Source organism: Brachyistius frenatus, unplaced genomic scaffold (genome assembly GCF_029030835.1).
Source record: "Brachyistius frenatus isolate BFR_SWC_R1_liver_20210118 unplaced genomic scaffold, ASM2903083v1 Contig_118, whole genome shotgun sequence".
NCBI lineage: Eukaryota > Metazoa > Chordata > Actinopteri > Embiotocidae > Brachyistius > Brachyistius frenatus.
Genome location: NW_027210717.1, coordinates 673,498 through 693,336, shown reverse-complemented (window position 1 = coordinate 693,336; position 19,839 = coordinate 673,498). Strand labels below are relative to the sequence as shown.

General features: G+C 40.1%; 2 protein-coding genes across 2 annotated transcripts; both read left to right on the top strand.

Annotated features, from left to right (window-relative positions):
* The first annotated feature begins 524 nt into the window (after nt 1-524).
* LOC138629596 (kelch-like protein 9) lies at nt 525-14,442 on the top strand. The gene is made up of 11 exons (XM_069713405.1): nt 525-622; nt 1,845-1,898; nt 3,431-3,564; nt 4,037-4,206; nt 5,068-5,200; nt 6,519-6,715; nt 7,185-7,260; nt 7,481-8,038; nt 8,310-8,489; nt 8,657-8,770; nt 12,980-14,442. Exons 2-11 carry the CDS (start codon nt 1,894-1,896, stop codon nt 13,474-13,476), a joined length of 2,064 nt encoding a protein of 687 aa, XP_069569506.1. The 5' UTR covers nt 525-622; nt 1,845-1,893; the 3' UTR covers nt 13,477-14,442.
* Nucleotides 14,443-16,824: 2,382 nt separating this feature from the next.
* On the top strand, nt 16,825-19,730 carry hsd3b1 (hydroxy-delta-5-steroid dehydrogenase, 3 beta- and steroid delta-isomerase 1). Its single transcript, XM_069713379.1, has 3 exons — nt 16,825-17,209; nt 17,590-17,754; nt 18,555-19,730. The coding sequence occupies exons 1-3, from the start codon at nt 17,059-17,061 to the stop codon at nt 19,361-19,363; spliced, it is 1,125 nt and encodes a 374-aa protein (XP_069569480.1). The 5' UTR covers nt 16,825-17,058; the 3' UTR covers nt 19,364-19,730.
* Nucleotides 19,731-19,839: the final 109 nt, after the last annotated feature.

The following is a 19,839-nucleotide window of genomic DNA, read 5'->3' as shown; positions in this document are numbered from 1 at the left end:
AAATTGCACACCTGAAAAGTGATCAGTAAATACAGTTTGAGCTACAAGTCAAATTCACACCGACATCTAGAAAATACAGTAAATTGTGCACTGCATTTTTAAAGATCAAAAGACCATTGTGTCTGTTGTCTCTGCAGAAGAGTTTGTTGTGTACGTTGCATGTTTTTAGCTTCCATTCAACACAAGGCATCATGCCATGAAACAAACACTGGACTGAATGATAACCTAATTTAGAACATACATGCCTCCTTATGTGATATCGTTCATGTGTTTTTCAGGTGATTAAATGCCTGCTGTGTGCCTGTGTGCTCAATTCAAAACTACAAAAGTAGCTTGTGAAACTTGTTGTTTCTTTCACAAGTGTTACGCTGTGCGGTGGATAGCATCAAAATGCGGAAAGAGGCAGACAGTAAGAAAGAGAAGTAGCACAGGAAGTAACTGAGGTCTCGGTTAAGCTACAGGAACAGTGATGCTCACTCAGACGCTTCAGTTCTCCGACTCCAGCTGGTGCAAGCGCGGCAGACATTTTCTACTCCATCTTCCTCTCAGGGTTCGGGGTCACTTAGACGAACAGGCTGGAGGGAGGCCTCGGGTCCAATCTGCTGAGGAGAATTTCTTCCAGGTAGGTCACCCACAGTCATCAATGTGAGGTACTTGCACAGCACATGACAATAAAGTACCTCTAATTCATATGTGCATCCTCAAGTGTGTTCTGTTTCAGCTGCACAGGAAGGTAAATACAAGCTGAATTTCAATTCTATTGTCTACCTCTGATGTCTTCTCAGCTGTCAGTTAAGATGGTGCTCGAGTCTCTATGCAATATATGTCACAATGTTTTATGTAAGAGGTGATTTAAGGTGAACAGCAGGCAAGCCCCGCTAAAACAGATTTATGTCTTTATATGCTTTATGAACATTCACTGTGAATTTGACAAATTTTATGATAAGATGCCACAAGGTTTGAGATTATATTTCATAAAAGTCCTTGACTCAGTGTGGTGGAAGGACATAAAGATGCCAAAAGTTGAACACAGTAAAACACCATTAAAGAACCCTTTTTTCCTCCGACATCTTATACGTTATCAAAGCAATCTCACAGATGTCCCACATATATGTCAACGTATTAATGTGTGAGGCAGTGAGTGACATCATTTAAGGAAGGCTGTGCTGTCGCATACATAAAATACTTTATTATCTGTGTGCAAACTAGTTTCATTATTAATTAAAACGCAAATAAGTCTAACATGCTACAATATAATGAAAGATTGCACTGCAGTTAAAGAGAAACAATAGAACATGCAACGGTGATAACAGGTGTAAAGAAAACTAGACAATGGTCTGAAAAATATGATGAAGAATGTGATGCATTTAATACTAAAGATATTTATAAATTATAAAGTGAAAGATTTTTGGTGATTATTTCTGTGATAAATGCCATTTTGCAAGGAGACATGTAAGATACTGGGAATATTGAAAAAAATAATTAAGTTCAGTAAAGTTAGTATCATCGGCCACTAAGCAAGGCCACATCAAACACACAACTTCTCAGAGTTTGAAATGCCGTCAAAAGGAGAACGCCACTGGGAAACATCGAGACAGTTCTGTCTGAATTGTTGAGTAGGACATTTGCTATATATTTGCTGATATATTTGCATTTAGTTTTTGTCTGCCATTATTGTAAAATAATTTAACACTAATGTTTTACTTTGGTGTTTATTGTTTTATCCGTTTGCTATATGTTTCAGTCTGTGTACCTTTCTGATTTCAAAGTGTATTTGGACCTTACAGTTTAGGGATTTTACACTTTGAATAAATTGATTAGTTGACTTTTTCCTCCCCATGTAGGAGGTGTCATCAGCGAAACAACAGTCGTCAACCCCAAGAGGCCAATGAAATGGGGTAAGAGACTTACAATAAGTGCATTTCAACCATGAGAGTACAAAACCCAGAACATTTCTTCTCTGAATGTTGCATATTTTCTGCCATATGTCAACACTCGTGTATATTATGTAATAGAAATGGGTTGAGGGTGACGTTATAAGCTACTGGGGCAAAATGTTGAGGTAAAGACTATTTCAGAAGATGATAGAAACAAATGCTACTTATTTAGAGATGAAATTTGTTAAGTATTTAAAACAGTTTGGGTCTCTGAATATGTACAATTGTAAAAAGTGTACAGTAATTAAAGCAAGTAGTAGCTGCCTAATACATTTGAATTGTGTCTATAATCATACTTGAAAAACTTAAAAAAAAAATAAAAAAAATAAAAATTCAGAGGTGTTCTGTAGATTATGGTTTGGTGGTGGGTTTGTCTCTGTAAAATCCATATACAAAATTTATGAGAAAATGTAATACATTTTTCTAAAAAGCTGTTTTGCGGGTGGCACCGTAGCGCAATGATTAGCGTTGTCGGCTCACAGCGAAAAGGTTCTGGGTTCTCTCCAGGTACTCCCGCTTCCTCCCACCATCCAAAAAAACAGGCATCTCAGGTTAATTGGTGATTCTACAAATTTCCCTTAGGTGTGAATGCTAGTGTGAATGATCTTTGTTTCCGTCTGTCTCTATGTGTTGGCCCTGTGATAGACTTACAACCTGTGCAGGGTGTATCCTGCCTTCGCCCAAAGTGAGCTGGGATAGGTTTCAGCCCCCCTGTGACCCTGTTCAGGATAAAGCGGTTATAGATAATGGATGGATGGAAACTGTTTTGTTTGTCAGGTCAATGGAAAAGGAAAATGTTTTGACCCACAATGCTCTACTATGAGTTTCTGAATTATTAAAATGGAAAACTTAAACACTCTTTAATCAAAAGAATTTAAAGAACTTGTTTATTTTCCTTCTCTGAGCATTTTTCTTTCTTTTTTTTACCTACCTGAGGGTGAGCACCTTTAGCAGCAAACTGTTTTAAGAGAAGTTGTGAACTTTAAAATGGTCCACTGTTTCCTTCTTTTCAGGTAACAAGACATGCAATACAAATCAGATAAGGGCCTTTTTAAAGTCTTATAGAGGAAGCAGATCTTCTTGTGGAAAAGAAGCTCCATTGACCACATCTTTTCAACTGGAGATTGTTGAGTCTAAGTCTTTGGGCCATAGACATAATTAGGGTTTGTAAATTCTACTGAAAGAAGTGGTATTTGAACACAACCTTTAAGGAAGTGCTGAGAAACAAAACATGGAGAATAAGTCTTCCATTCGAAACAATTACTGAAACTTTCAAAATAAACATTGGGGCAGTTGTTTAGTAAGTGTACTGTTACTACTCATGCACTGGTTTTGTCTTCGGTTGCTCGAAATTGATCGTACATACAAGGCTTATAGTACCAATCTAACATCCAACATCATTATTCTCCAAAGTCATATACCTTTGATCACCACTTCACAAAGTCACACAGTAAAGCACAACCTTTACTTGGTCTATGACTTGTCCTCTGCAGGGGAAACAGCGATGACACCGGACCGGGGAGGCTGAGCCGCAGACTGTCTCGTCTGGGCAGCAGGCATCAGTCCAGGGATCCTCCGAGACCTCCGGCTCAGCCAGAAAGACCTCCGGCTCCACCTCTACAACAAGGTGACTGCTTACTATGACGTTAGTGTCCAGTGTGCTCCATGCAAACACAGAAAAAATAAATGTAAACAAGTGCAGCAGTTGAGACAACAGCCAGATTCTTTATAGTTTTACTATCTTTTTACTATCTTACGTTAAAATCATATCAGTTTTGATAATTAGTTCCACCATAACCAACCAAAACACTGAAGAATTTATCATTAATAATATAATTATTTATTATAACACTGACAACGACCATTCTGCATAATAAGTATATTTAGTTTTGACACTGTAAGTAAATTGTTTAGCTAAATCTCTAATGCTTTCAATGTGAGATGTTACAGAAATAAACTGAGTTAGTTGTACGGGCATCAGGAAGAACATCAAACCAACAGCCATGAATGTTTAATTGTAGGTTTTCCAGTTCCATATACATTATACATGCAGCAGACTTTCCTCATCTCTCAGTCTCTGTTTTCCATTTGTGTTGCAGATGACAGGCCTCCTCCACCAGTCCCCGCTCCACCACAGGTTCCTGCTCCTCTCTCTCCACCCATCGAAACACCACCTAAACGCCCCGACAAAGCAACAAAGCCCAAGCTTCCTCCTCGGCCGCTGTCCAAATTTTTCAGTAGCACTGAACATGGAGCAGCTGTATTGCAGGTATGTGCAGCATTAGTTTGTGCATGGCTCATGGTTATGAGTTTATTTCCAGGCACAAACATGTAAAAAAATATATTTTTTTACATTTCAATTCAGGGTTAATTGCAAACTTGACTTCTTTCCTATTATACATTGAAAGTACTTGATGAAGCTTTTAACAGAATTTCAGCATTTTCAAATGAACCATAATTACTTTTGTCTCAAAGTAAAGACTACATTACACATACAACCCCCAATTACAAGGTGGATTTTATTTCCTTTCTTTAAAACAGTGAGTGTCATAAACCAACCTGGTATCACGCCAAAGCCTGCAATACACTCATCAGTCCACTAGATGATAATGTGTCAGTAACACGTTTTAGCATCATCCAGCCATTAAAAGTAAGGAGCCTTAGGTTTTAGGCACAAAAACCATGTGGATAGGTTGAAATTTGGTCAGTGTGGCCTCGACCCTGACCACTCCACACAGTGACACCCGACGTTGTCACTGTGTGGAGTGTTTATACACTTTCACATAACCTCCTTCTTTGGCTCAGGTGTGTAGTTTTCAAGCCCAGGCAAGTCAGAACGTGACACTGATACGGTTTCCTTTAGTGGTCTGGCCAATGCTTCGGTGTGATACCAGGCTGTAAACGTATTCTACATATTTTTCTCACAAGCTGTTCTCACTGCATTTTCACCCAAATAAAAGCGTATTTCCACCAAATCTGAACACAATTACCATAATAAAGAGACAGATAAAAATACAGTCAAGGCCACCGATTCCCTCAGCAGTTTCTCTACATTGTTATGAAATTGATTTATTCGTGTTAAAACGGAACGTAGTAATCTCTTTCTGGCATCCCATTCTCTTCTCCAAAGGGGTTTGATAGCTTTCGCGGAGATAAAACTCTCTGTGACGTCGTCTTGGTTCCTGGAGACAGCAAAGAAACGTTCCCGGTCCACAGAGTCATCATGGCTTCATCCAGCGATTACTTCAAGGCCATGTTCACAGGTTTGTTCTTCTATCTTATGTGACTAAAGGCAGACAACACAGAAAACTTAGCACCTTGAATTGAAGTCAGTGTGAAGTATTGAGTCCACTAATGTAACATAAAAATACAGAAAATTATAGTTGGTTAAAAACTCCTTTATGTAAACAGAAAGCATCGGAGAAGTGTTAAAAAGTAAAAAGCTGATTTGTGTTGTTGTTGGGTAACAGCAGGTTCCTAATGTTTGATCTGAGAGCACAACATCTATTCAATTGGAGGGAATGAAATCATTACAGCACAAAGACTAAAATTCAGCATACATATAGTATGGTACGATATTAGAGCAAAAGTATAAAACTTTGCAAAGGCCCTTGTAAGAGGGCAGAACGTGAGGAATGAAAACTGTTGTGATCTTTGTAAGGCAAAAATATGCAGTTAGTCCGTACGTTTTACATAAAAACTTAAGAACTGCCAGGCTATCGTCAGCATGCTTGAATGCTAACTTGGATAAAACTAACATCAACCCTTAATACTAGTGGTAAAAATATTTAATTTCACAACGTAATTTGTTAACATGTCTTTACCAGATGACATTGCAGCCTTGTATAATACTAAAGCATGCAATACACCACAAGAGGATATGGTTTCAGTGTCCTGTTTTAGCTCACTAAGGCGCGAAAAGTACACGCATGCATGACCATGGTCAAAGAAGGTGGTCGTGTGAGGGAGGTCATATAATGATAACATACTGACATAAGGTAACTAATTAAAGTTATATAATGTACATAACGTAATTTAGATTGAAATATAAAATGTGGTTTATGTATAATTACTCATTTGAACCCAAACCGTGACCTTTCCCTAATCCTAACTAAATAGTATTTAGCATGATACTGGGTTAAGCATTGCTACTAAAGTATTAAATATGCATTAATACACATAGATGCACATTCTACCTTGTGGACTTTTTTTTTTCAAAAAGCTATTTCATTTTAGAAAGTAAATCCAAAGTACAAACAAAATTCATGTTTTCACTGTGCCACAGCTCATACTTTCACTTTTAAATAACACAAGTAACAAAAGAAAAGAAGAAGTATGTGTGGAACTTCTGATTCACTTCTGCTTTAACTTCCTTTCAGTTGCAGCTTCAAAAACACATTTGACCACAAATAGTACCGTAATAAACTATTTGTATCATCCGCATGTTGTGCATGTCTGTCCTTGTATCTTGCTGACTGTGCACTTTAGCTTCACGCCTGCCCAAGACAAATCCTCTGAAATGATGCATATTCATGCTTTCACCTTGTCTTTGTCTCTTTGCACGTGGTTTGTCTTGTTCAGGAGGCATGAGGGAGCAGGAGATGAGAGAGATCAAGCTGCATGGGGTCACTAAGTCGGGTTTAAAGAACATTATAGACTTCATTTACACCTCCAAAGTCAGCCTGGACATGGGTAATCTCCAGGACACGCTGGAGGCTGCCAACTTCTTGCAGGTCATGCCTGTCCTGAGATTCTGCAATCAGCTTCTGAGCAGTGAGGTCAGTCTTACAAGTCGCATTAATTTATTAACTATATTCAGGTAGATTAGAGGCCTAGCTGCCCTCTGAGTGCTCTACATCCACACTGATGAGTGAGCAATGTTCATGATAGTCACAGCAAAAGAGGGAAGAAAATGTATAGCAGAGCCCTTTTTCTTATAATGTTAACAGAGAGGCTGTGGCTCAGATGGTAGAGTGGGTTGCACACTAATCAGAAGGTTGGTGGTTCAATCCCCAGTTCCTCCTGTCCACATGTCCAAGTGTCCTTGAGCAAGATACTGAACCCTAAGTTGCTCCTGATGGTGTGCTATCGGTGTGAATGTGCTCCTGATGGCAGCACCTTGCATGGTGATCTGTCTCATTAGTGTGTGAATGGAAAAAACATGTTAAAGCACTGAGACCAAAAGGTGATAAAGCGCTATACAAGTACAGACCATTTAATCTATTTTCTATGTTGTTCTTTATGCAGATCACTATTGAAAACTGTGTGGAAGTCGAGCACATCGCCACAGACTTACTTCTGGAGGATCTTCAGGATAATATAGGTGAGTGATACTCACTAGCATCATAACAGAACAATCCCTGTGATATCTGTAAAGGTACACGGACTGAGTGGAGGGTGTTATAAGTATTGAGCTTTTGTGTCCAGGTTGTTAAACTCCCTAAAACCAGACTTGCTTTTCATCCATCCATTGATCCCGAAACTATAATAAACTGTGTGTTTTTCATTATCATTGTTGACTGTCTTTTTCCTATCAAACCCAGTTGGGTTTGTGAGCCAGAACCTCTCGGCGTTGGTGCAGTGTGGTCGCTACCTGCAGCTCTCTGAGACCAGCATGGCCAACACTCTGGCCAGCAATTCACTAAAAGGTTTCTCCGAACTGGAGCTCTACCACATCGCCCGTGGATGGCTGAACCACGACCCTCCCACACGCCACTCCTCTGTACACACCCTGATGCGCCACATTCGTTTCCCGCTGATGAGCCCCTGTGAGCTGATTCAGATCTCCCAGGATGATGAAGAGGGAGGCGACTCCATGATGCGCTCTGAGACGGCTTGTGTGAACCTCCTGTTGGAGGCCAGCAACTACCAGATGATGCCCTTCATGCAGCCGTCCCTCCAAACGGAGAGGACACAGATACGTTCAGACGCCACTCACATTCTGGCACTGGGCGGTGTGATGCGGCAACAGCTGGTGGTGAGCCGAGAGTTGAGGCTGTATGATGAGCAGACAGGCCATTGGAGGGCCCTGAGGCCCATGGAGGCGCCACGCTATCAGCATGGTGTAGCTCTTCTGGGTGGCTTCCTCTTTATCGTTGGAGGTCAGAGCACCGACAGTTCACACATCACATCAAGTAGTCAGTTCAAACCACATGAGTTCATTTCACATGAGACTTTAATTTGGGATGATCCAAATCGATTCACATAAAATGTTATTGATATTGAGATATGTATAATATCAGTCCATGCATGAAACTACTTGATAACCTGAGGCATGTCTTATTTGAACAGGTGCTGTAGTCTTTAATATATCGAACAAGGCCCGCACATTTAAAATTAATAATCTAACATCGATTCTTGTTAACCTCACAGGTCAGAGCACTTACGACACAAAGGGTAAGACGGCCATCGACAGCGCCTACCGCTACGACCCACGCTTCAACAAGTGGCTTCAGATTGCTTCACTCAATGACAAAAGGACTTTTTTCCACCTCAGCGCTCTGAAGGGGAAACTGTATGCAGTCGGAGGAAGGAACACTTCAGGAGAAATTGGTGAGCTGCTCATTTGTTTTCATTATCATTTCATTTCATAAAAACTGACATACAACAAACATACGAGGTGAAACAAAAAAATAAACATATGACGCAGGATTCTTTTCTTGTCCTTGGATGAAAGAATCAGGCTAACATAAACTTAACATCCCCATGATTTCAACCAGACACGGTGGAGTGCTACGACCTGAAGAAAAACGAGTGGACTTTTGTGAGCAACATGGTGGAGCCTCACTATGGACACGCTGGGACAGTTCATGGGCACCTCATGTATATCTCAGGTAGGATCTCACCATTGGACACACAGTCAATGGTTATCTTTATAGTCTTATTAAGGTGTCTGCCATTTATGAAATAGATTCATGAATCCTTTGGATGGGTGCAAACTTTTCACTTATAATATTTTCAACTCGTGTGGATGCAGCGTGGCCTCAGTTTGTACCATCTAGACACCATATGATTGCACAGTGTCTAACTTTGTTTTATCTGAACACTCCTTTAAATGCAACTGTGGAGTTGTTTATTAAAACAGTCATAAAACACCATGATGATATGAGGTCATGTTAACACAAAGTTTCAGTGATTCAACACAAATTTTCAAAAGTTAAACAATGTTTTGTAACAGCCAACCCAATCTTATTCCAGGCATCAAATAGTCATGTCACCGCCTGCAGGCGTCTCAGATTAACAAAAGGTTCAGACTACTCTATATTTGTGTCTTTAACAATGATAACTATGACAGATTAGGCTATCAAAGTGCCATACATTTTTGCCATGTATTTGTCTGGAGACCAGCAACCCAAAAAGTATGACCCAGATCATTCCTCATTCACATTCATGAGTGAGTTTCTGTGTCATTGGTGAGGTGTTTCTGGACCCAAACACAGGCACACAGTCTCAGCTGACAGGCAGGATATAGTTCAAAAACAGTCTTTATTGTTCAAAAAAGGCTGGTACCTAAAGTCAACAAGTCAAGCGGACAGGTGACTGGCAGTGACTGGCAGTATCTAGCAGTATGGACCGACACTAGATGACTGCAGGGGCAGGGTACATATAGGTGATCAGGGAAATGAGCCACCTGCGGGTGGTGATCTGGGGAGAGTGGTGGCAGCTGTTGGGACCGGTGAGGGGCGTGGTCATGGGAGGTGAGGAGAGGAGGACACAGAACACGTGGGAAAATAATAACAAACAGACAGGGGAATGATAGAAAACATGAGGAGAGGTGATTGGGGACAAAACAGAGGAGCAAATAGTAGGAGCAGACAGGAACCCTGACATGAGGAGGTCAAGAAGTTGTCAATCATGGCTACAGAGGGACTGTATGTGATGTCATCCTATTGGTAGACAATATTAAACATGTTACATTAAATACATTATTAATTTAATACATTACGTTAAGGAAATAATTCACTTTCATTACTGAAAAGGAATCCACATTGACTTTTGCTTTCTCGTTGACTCAAACCATGAACACGACCAACCCCAACCTCCTCTCTACACTGACTTTATCACTTTTTCTACTCCATCACATGATGCCCTTCTTCAACCCAGATAGTCATGGTACCGATTCCATAGGGCACGAGGCTTAGCTCTCTGACACCAATGGCTTGTTGACAAAACAACAGGATTTGATGATCTGATAATGAGAGTGGAATGAAACTGTACACTAGCACAACATTAATGCTGCTGATTTAATAAAATACAAACAGTATTGTGAAGTCTTTGTGTCTGTATGTCAGTGCTTTCATACTCAATATGACCATTTTCTAAACTGCCGTCTCAGTTGTCAAGTTTAACTAAAACTAAATGGATCGAGAGCGATCATGATCACGGTCATGGTTTGAGCTTCATAAAGCTTGCCCTTGTGTTAAAAAGAAACCGATATCAGCTGATACTAATCATAGGCTCCATGCATGACACACAGCTGACAGTAAATGCTCTGTAGCACCTCTCAAAGGTTTCACATAGCTGTTCAACAATGCAAGGCAGCTTCTCTATTTTTTACTGACTGTTTTTTTTCACACTTCACATTAACACAACCATGCAAAAATAATTCTAGGTATTTCAACAAATGACCTTCTTTTTTTTTTGCTGCAGGCAGTCTTGTAATGGTGCAACCAGGTAATGGGAATCTGGTAAAGTCTCATAAATAAACAACTTAACCAATAAATTATGAAGGTCAATCGAGATATTTTAAAATGAGCTGGTTCTTCAGACGCAATGAATTTGTCAAACCACAAAGGATTTTATTTTTGTAGAGGATGTTCATCATGTGGCCTGGCAGACACCAATAAAATAATTGTTACTTCCCATAGAAAAATAAATCTTCCATTGTGTTTAGGACAATTTATCCTATATGCTGACAACCTACTGCCATAGACTGAGCTCTATTATTATTATTATTAAAAAACATTGGTACGTTTTACAATCAGATCCAACCAAATCCATGGGTTTGAAAGAATCACCATCAATAGTTCATAGAACAAGGACTAAGAGACTACTCTGTACATACTAATGTCAAATCATTTCTATTGGGAGGAATAAGAAGAGAGATTATACACACCTCCTATAATTATTGAGAGATACGTGAGGATAATTGTTCCACTCTGGTGCACTCAGAATGAGCAGAGCATTATCTATTCAAAATCATTGTTGAAAAACTGGCTGAAAATATTTTTGATGAAGCTTGAGGAGAACCAAAATGTTAGTGTGCAGGATTTAGATTAGACTGTAATTATTTGTTAAATTGTACATGATCACTCACAGATTTGTAATCATGTTACAAGTGTGTTTCAACTCAGCAGCTCAAAGCTGTGCACGATCTGTTGATTATAGTCACATCTCAAACGAGGTTATCTGCAGGCGAAAAGTTCCACAGGATGAGTAATAGACAAAACATGTGTTGGCTGACCCATATGAAACCATTTCCTGTTTAGATGCAGACTCTCATGAGCTGTTCTCACTCTGATGTAAGGTGAGTGTCAACCCAGGACAGAAAAAAGGCGTCTATAGTGTTGAGAGCAGAAATCTAAGTTTCACTTACAGGACTGAGAACCAGGAAACACAAAGGTCTGTGGTTGAAGCTGGCCACAGCATCTAGCAACAAAGTTAAAACCCACACTTCTCAGAAGACAGACCATGCTGGTAATTATTGTTAATTGTTCATTTGTAGAACACAGCAGATAGTAGAAAAGTACAGTAGAAACAGTATTACAGACAGTAGAAAAGACTGTATTTAAATAGTCTCCACCTGACAGTTTTTGAGCTGCAACTCAGACTCAGTGAACATATTCAATATAACTTAAATAGAAAGACAAACTCACTTAAATGTATTTGATTCTCCTCTTTCCTGTAGGTCTACATCATAAGGTAATTCAATGCGAGACTGCAAAATGCTAAATCGGAGGAAGAGTCCCATTACACAGCAATGAACTTATCGAAGTGTTGAGTCTAACATGTTAACACAAACAACTGCCTTGCATAGTTAACACATCCAGCAGAAACAGCTCAACATGAAAACTCCTGTCAAATGTTTCTGGCTTCATTGACTCATTGAAAGTCAGTCTGCCATTCAGACTGTAATATATAAGACCTGGTTTGATCTACCCACGCCTGACTGTCTCGGTGGGCTCTGTAAGAAACAGCTGCAATAAATGTAAAAAAGAAACTCCTCACGCCAATAAACTGAAAGCATGAGGACAAAACAGATGAAGATCAAAAGTCTCTCATTTTGTCTTCGGTGTGCTTTTATGGTCAAAATGTAGTCATGAATACTTGTAAAACACTCTGCAATCATATTGGAAAATATGTGCATCTCTTTTGAACATTCTTTAAAACTACATGCATGTTTCCATATTATTTGTGCCTGTTATAATTGTTTATTGATTTTTTTTATTTTTTTTTAGTTGGAATGCCCCTGTTTCCCTGGTCCTCCTGTTCCACTAACACTTGTTTCACTTAAAATAATATGCAGATAATTTCTTGACTATTAATTTAAGTCGCGAGCTACCCGGTAGCTCAAAGTAGCTCTCAAAAGAAAAAAGGTTTGAGACCCCAAATTTAAGTTTAGTAAAACAAAAGGGGTCATCACAATGTTCAAGATGTTTGCTGCTTGATCAAAATTTATTATTTGAAATTTGAAAAGACATTTAAATGTAATTTACACAGCGGGTTCAAATCCAAAAATCATTTGTACACTGACAGCATAAACAAAGAAGAGCAGATCACACCTCCTTTGATTTGTCTTGGCACCCTTTGTGCAGGTTAATCTCCAGGTTAGGAAGCCTGAGACCAAACTAGCTAAATGTATATACAGAAAAATAATTCTAACTTTCTTCACCAGCTGCTACAGCAGTTTGTACATGTATATAAAGAATCTAATAAAGTTATAATATATCAGTCACATTGGAATTTGGTATTGATATTAGTCCTTTTACGTCAATAAAATATCTTGTGTTTCTTCAACCACTGACTGTTCCCATGTCACACAGGTGGCATCACCCGGGACACCTTCCAGAAGGAGCTTTGGTGTTACGACCCAGTCGCTGATACGTGGAGTCGTCGAACCGACATGATGGAGCTCCGCGGGCTGCACTGCATGTGCACTGTGGGCGACCGACTCTACGTCATGGGCGGGAATCACTTCCGGGGCAGCAGCGACTACGACGACGTCCTGGGCTGCGAATACTACAGCCCGGACACAGACCAGTGGACGGTGGTGGCGCCGATGCCTCGGGGCCAGAGCGACGTCGGCGTGACGGTGTTTAACGGGCAGATCTACGTGGTGGGGGGGTATTCATGGAACAGCAGATGCATGGTTGACGTTGTGCAGCGTTATGACCCAGAGCAGGACGTGTGGGACAGGGTGTTCAACGTGCTGGAACCTCTGGGGGGGATTCGAGCCTGTACATTGACGGTTCATCTGCCGGAGGACTCGGTGGATGAGGCTCAGATACAGGAGTGCCCTCTTCCCACAACAAAGAACTGATCACCACAGACAAGGGGGGTTTCCAGCTTAGACCAGAACTGGCATGACAAAATGTAGCTGCAAGCTATTAAGATAGCAAAACAGGAAATAGTGAGGGATGCAAAAGTTTCATGTGTAAGCAAGGCTGGTTGTCTAACATTAGAATTCTGCAATTTGAAACTTAAACACATTTCTACCAAACACTTTTCTGCTTTTAGAGTCATTTCCTGTCCTTTTATTATCTGTCAGCCGCGTAGCATCTCTCCTGCTCTGCTGCTCGTATTCTGGCAGTCTAAAGTTTCAGTATGTAAAAGCCAACTGTCAATGTCCCCCAAATGAAAGGTCAAACCCAACCTCCCTGACGATTCATTTGACACAAGTCATGATCAATTACAAAGACCTTAAAGCCATCTCTTCACTTAAATTAAACCTCAGCATTAAAATAATGTTATAAATGGATACAGCTGGCACCATAACAAACACTGTCTTTGTGGCCTGTTACGCAGCTAATTTATTTACGCTGAAAGGGATAAATTGAATTCTCTGTTGGCGGACAAAGGAATACACAGTGTGGCTCATTCCTTGGTTTTTGGGGGGTTTTGGAAGATAGGCACAGAGTCATGAGATGGCGAACGCTGACAGTCATGCTTCCCCAAGTGTTGTAGTTGAACCAAAGAAAGCCAATGGACCGTTTATATCGGTTTTGATACCTTTAATAAAGCAAAGCGGTCATCTTAAAGTCAGCGCCCCTGCATATGGAACTGTGCCTGAGCTTGAGAGAAAATGTTGAGTCACTCCTGTTTGATACAGATCCATTCAAATGTAAGGAAAGAGAGCAAGAAGCTTCTAGATTTAGCTGCTGTACCATGTTACCATAATACAAGCTCAATCAGTCATTGGCACCAGAAGGATAAATGTTTGACTTGGTGTGTTTTGTATGTGTATACGCAGTGTTTCCAGATAAAATAAAGTATATATTTTAATCTTTATAGTACACTAAATCATGCATCATTGCCTCTCAGGCCCTACCAGCTCCTTCCAAAGCTACAAGCACATTGGCACATACATAAACACACACACACACATACACACACACACACACACACACACACACACACACACACACACACACACACACACACACACACACACACACACGCACGCACACACACACACACACACATTCTTGGGTGTCTGAGGTCAGTGAATGACGATAAAACTACCCTTGAAACGTCATCCTTCACCTCCAGATAAGACAACAAACAGCTGTGATATCAGCTGCTCAGCCAAGGCCTTCGTTCGCTGAAATTCAGACAGTTCACTACATCAGTGTGTGTGACACCTCAACTGTGGAGCTGACAAAACCTTTATCATAGAAAAGATGCCAAAAGCTATTTTGAATGCATGTGTGACATAAATGTTGCTGTCACCCTAGGCTCTTTCACCACAAACGAACAACAATCAGCCAAAGTACAATTTCTGACCTGTTTATTCAAACCCAAACAACCCCAATGACTATGTGCTCTCCTGCCCAGCATCTGAGCACCCGTCCCACGTCCAGCCAACCTGCTGCCCAGTGTCCCCAGGACCCCCCCATCCAGTGTCCTACCAGGTGCTTTTATGTGGCGAGAGAGACAGTCAGTGATTCACTGCAGCTGTGCTAATTAAGCCTCTTCCAGGCACAGTTCACTGAACCACTCCCCCAATCAGTCCCTCCTGCAGCTGAGCCAAACCATGCCCCACTACCACAGCATGTTTGCAGCACTTTTCAATGAGATGTCAGACATGAACTAATTTTACTTAATGAGTTCAAATATAGTAAATTAAAAGGTGTTAAACGTGGCTCAACATCATGATGCTTCATGTTCTAAACACTGAGGTGTAAGAAAAACATCGCCCCTATATATGATTCTATTAGTGGCTGCAACACTCAGAGTTTCCACCACACAGCCACCTGACCCAGTGTACCATTTACTGAGAAAACTGCAGCCGACTATAATTAATCACTGTGACAGAGAAAACGTGTCTGGCCATCTGTCAGACATATGTAACTTTGAATGGTCGAATTGTGTTTTATTTGGCTGACGTGGCCTTGTACCTTCCTCGGGGGTGGAAAGAATTTAAGTGCTTTTGTCATCTGCCGTATTGTAAACAAAGTCTCATAATATACTTGAATCACTAATGTTACATAGAGTGGATTCTTGGAGAGTGAAAAATCCAATGCAAAATGTAATGTGCAATAGCTGCCAAAGACGTATTTAAGTACAAAATTCAAAAGATTCAAAAATAGAATTGCTGCATTTGTGAAAGTGCCAATTTAACTACCAAATGCTCGGTTGGGTGATTTAATCCACAGAAACATCAGATATATTTGTGGATCTTGTTTGTTTTGTAAAATGTTCATCTGTACAGTTATAGCATTATAGTGTAATGATGTATGCAGCTGAAAAAATTGGAGACAGTCAAGTAAAGTAAGAGTATTATGGTAATGTTCTAGAATACAGTGTGATAAGCACAAAATACATGGACAAAAAGCAGAATAACAGCAATTTGTGGAATGTAACTAAGTTCATTAATTCAAGTATTGTACTGAAGCGAACTTAGATAGACAGACAGACAGACAGACAGACAGACAGACAGACAGACAGACAGACAGACAGACAGACAGATAGATAGATAGATAGATAGATAGATAGATAGATAGATAGATAGATAGATAGATAGATAGATAGATAGATAGATAGATAGATAGATAGATAGATAGATAGATAGATAGATAGATAGATAGATAGATAGATAGATAGATAGATAGATAGATAGATAGATAGATAGATAGATAGATAGATAGATAGATAGATAGATATAGATAGATAGATAGATAGATAGATAGATAGATAGATCGATAGATAGATAGATAGATCGATAGATAGAGGAACGAAGAGGCCAAGGTCCTTTCAGCATTTGTGTAAATGTAAACTTTCACAAACAGATATGTTTTCAATTTAGACTTGAAGATAGAGACGTTGTCTGCCTACTGATCTGACTGCTTTCACAAGAGAGGAAGCTGATAACTGAGGGTCCTGCTTTCCCTTTGTCCAAAACGAGTGTCTACAAGAAAGCGACTTAAAAAAGGAACCCTTTAACACTAAAGTCTTGCCTGATACCCATTTGCATCACATACTGAGTCTGCCCAACTCTTCATACAAAATACTCTTCACAAATAAATAACAGATGGAGGTTACATCTTCCGACAGCAGCTGTCCTTGGCATACTGTGTAAATTGTACCAGCCCCCTTTTTATCAAATTCCACAAGTCTTCTCATTCTTCCATGAAGCAGAACAGCCCATCCCCTTTTTCCACACTGCCTTGGAGCAAATAATGTTTTTTCTCGTAACTTTTGTGGGCTTACAAAAAGTAGAAGTGCTGAGGCTGAAAGGGCAGAAGGAGCTGTCACTCTTCCACAGACAGACCTCACAGAGTTGTATTTTTTTTTGTTCTCTTTTTCAGCCACTTCTCTTGAAAAGGCAGAAAGCCAGAAGAAAAGAGGGGCATTGAAAGAACCATTTGCAAAGATTTGTTTTAAAAGAGAGTATTGACCTGCGATGTCTCTGAGAGGTGATGTGTGTGTGGTGACGGGAGCCTGTGGATTCCTGGGAAAGAGGCTGGTGAGGCTGCTGCTGGAGGAAGAGAAAATGGCTGAGATCCGGCTGCTCGACAAACACGTTCAGCCCCAATTTATACAGAGTCTGGATGGTAAAACTTGTTTATTTATATATTATTCATCTATTTTTCTCACATGAAAATTTCTGAAATGATACAAAAATGTTAAAAATGCAGGAATACATTTGACTCATTTGTCCATTTGAGGAAAACACTTTGTTATACCAGCAATTAATTTAATGTATTTAATGATCTATTTATTACTATTTCCATGTTAACATCTATTAGACTCACTCAGTTTTAAAATTAATGTTAAATACTTTCTAGCCAAAACAGGCAATATGTAACAGTAAAAGTAAACATAATTCAAAATACAAGACACAATAAAAGAGTGTCAGCCTTGTTATTTTACATATCAAATAACCCTGCCTGGTGTTTTGTTTGTGACTGAGAGTTTATTCTTGATGTGTCAGATTCTAGAGGCGACACAAAGCTGAGTGTTTATGAGGGGGAAATACGAGACGCAGATTTCCTGAGGAAAGCCTGTCGAGGTGCATCAATCGTCTTCCACCTCGCATCCATCATTGACGTTACTGACAAAGTGGATTACAGTGAGATTTATGGGGTCAATGTCAAAGGTGAGGCTTTAATTTTAATCCACTGGAGCCTAGCTGAATTGTTGTAACTTATTTTTTTAATATCCAATAATTATGCATTAAAAGACATGTTATTTACAGTATATAGAACTGTATTGATTGCCTGATGCTTCATTTCTATTCACACCCTACAAATATTTAGTCCTATACTGATATTTCAAGCTACCTTCATTACTTACATTGATTGATGCATCAACTGCTGTCACCTCAACTCACTTCCAGTGACATTAACTTCATCCAGCCGACACCTGAACTACTTTCACCACTTGCACGTCATGTGAATTTTCAAACCACTTACTGCTCACATTACGACTCACACTTCAGCTGACAATAGCATTTCTCTGTAATTACACTCCAACTGACATTTCAACTCCTACAAGGACATAACTACGGTATAACTTCCATCAACTCGACTCCTATTAGTGCCCAAATCCCAACTTCCCTGTTAACAGACAGCATTTTAAGACATTTTAAGAGCAAGTTAAGCTTAAACAGCATTCAAATTTGTATCTGCCACTTCAACTTCTTTAAATGCTTACATGTAAACTTTTAACTTTATTCAGTTTGCCAATACAATGGACATTTGCATAATGGCTTTAACCCTTCCTACATACAGGTTTTAAAAAACAAAGTGAAATATTTCAGCCACAATTTGAAGGCAGCTTTGAATGAATGAATAAATAAATGAATGATATGACTGCCCAGTTTAAAAACAGTCCCCACTGAGATATCATACATAAGTAGAGATTCATTGTTAGCTGAAAAGCATCTTTGCATTGCAGGAACGCTTCTTCTTCTGGAGGCATGTATTCAAGAGAACGTGGTGTCCTTCATCTACACCAGCACCATCGAAGTGATGGGACCAAACCCCAGGGGACAACCGATAATCAATGGCACTGAGGACACCGTTTATGAGAGCTCTCTGAAGTTCAACTACAGTAAGACCAAAAAGGAGGCTGAGGAGAGAACCCTGCAGGCTCACGGTGAGGTGCTCCAAAACGGAGGCCGACTGGCCACCTGCGTCCTCAGACCGATGTACATCTACGGGGAGGGGTGCCGCTTCTTGCTGGGCCACATGTGTGATGGGATACGAAACGGGAACATTCTGTTTCGTATGTCTCGACCTGAGGCCCTAGTTAATCCCGTATATGTGGGCAACGTGGCCATTGGTCACCTCCAAGCAGCCCGCAGCCTCACAGATCCCCAAAAAAGAAACGCCATTGGAGGAAAGTTTTACTTCATTTCTGATGACACACCACACGTGAGTTATTCAGACTTCAACCATGTCATCATGTCTTCTCTTGGCTTCGACATCCAAGAGAAGACCATAGTGCCGCTCCGACTCTTCTACATATTCTGTTTCTTGATGGAGACACTGTGCATGATTGTCCGGCCTTTCATACACGTCGTCCCGCCGCTGAACCGCCAGCTCCTCACCATGTTGAACACGCCGTTCAGCTTCTCCTATCAGAAAGCCAAGAGCGATCTGGGATACATCCCCAGATACAGCTGGGAGGAAGCACGTAAACGCACCATGGAATGGCTCGCCTCACAGTTGCCGACGGAGAGAGAAAAAATATGGTCTAAATAATCCAAGAAATATTTGAGCAAAAAGTAGAAAAACTGTACAATGAGTAGGTTTCTGTATGTGCTTTTGGCCTTGTGTTTTTATTCATTAATAAAACAGGATTCAGGCAGTTAATAAAGCTTGCATGAGTCATTCAAAAACATGGCGATCATGACCGCACGGCTGCATTCACTTTAGTTTCGTCTGTACATTTTGCATATAATTACACACAACCTCATTAGAAACCATTTAAGATGGGCAGTTATCTTAAATAACTTCCCCATATGAGTGCGAAGAGGTTAGGGCATGCTAAATGCCTAAAATAATTTTGTACCAAAGGTTGTTTCTGTACTGTAGAGCAATGTGTTGTGTATACTAATAAAGTTCATAGGGAAAACATTATTGTTGATTATGTGTGTTTTCATTGTTACTTTCTTTATATGTTCCTTTACTGTCAGCTCATCAACTTATATTGCAACTTCATTGTCCCCAAAGTTAAG

What these genes read in the sequence shown, in the direction of transcription:
- LOC138629596 (XM_069713405.1), top strand. An exon ending in CTTCAAGGCCATGTTCACAG is followed by an intron (nt 5,201 to 6,518) that starts GTTTGTTCTTCT and finishes TGTCTTGTTCAG; the next exon opens with GAGGCATGAGGGAGCAGGAG. An exon ending in GAACACTTCAGGAGAAATTG is followed by an intron (nt 8,490 to 8,656) that starts GTGAGCTGCTCA and finishes GATTTCAACCAG; the next exon opens with ACACGGTGGAGTGCTACGAC.
- hsd3b1 (XM_069713379.1), top strand. Translation starts at nt 17,059, where the DNA reads ATGTCTCTGAGAGGTGATGTGTGTGTGGTGACGGGAGCCTGTGGATTC. An exon ending in ATTTATACAGAGTCTGGATG is followed by an intron (nt 17,210 to 17,589) that starts GTAAAACTTGTT and finishes TTGATGTGTCAG; the next exon opens with ATTCTAGAGGCGACACAAAG. An exon ending in TTATGGGGTCAATGTCAAAG is followed by an intron (nt 17,755 to 18,554) that starts GTGAGGCTTTAA and finishes TTTGCATTGCAG; the next exon opens with GAACGCTTCTTCTTCTGGAG.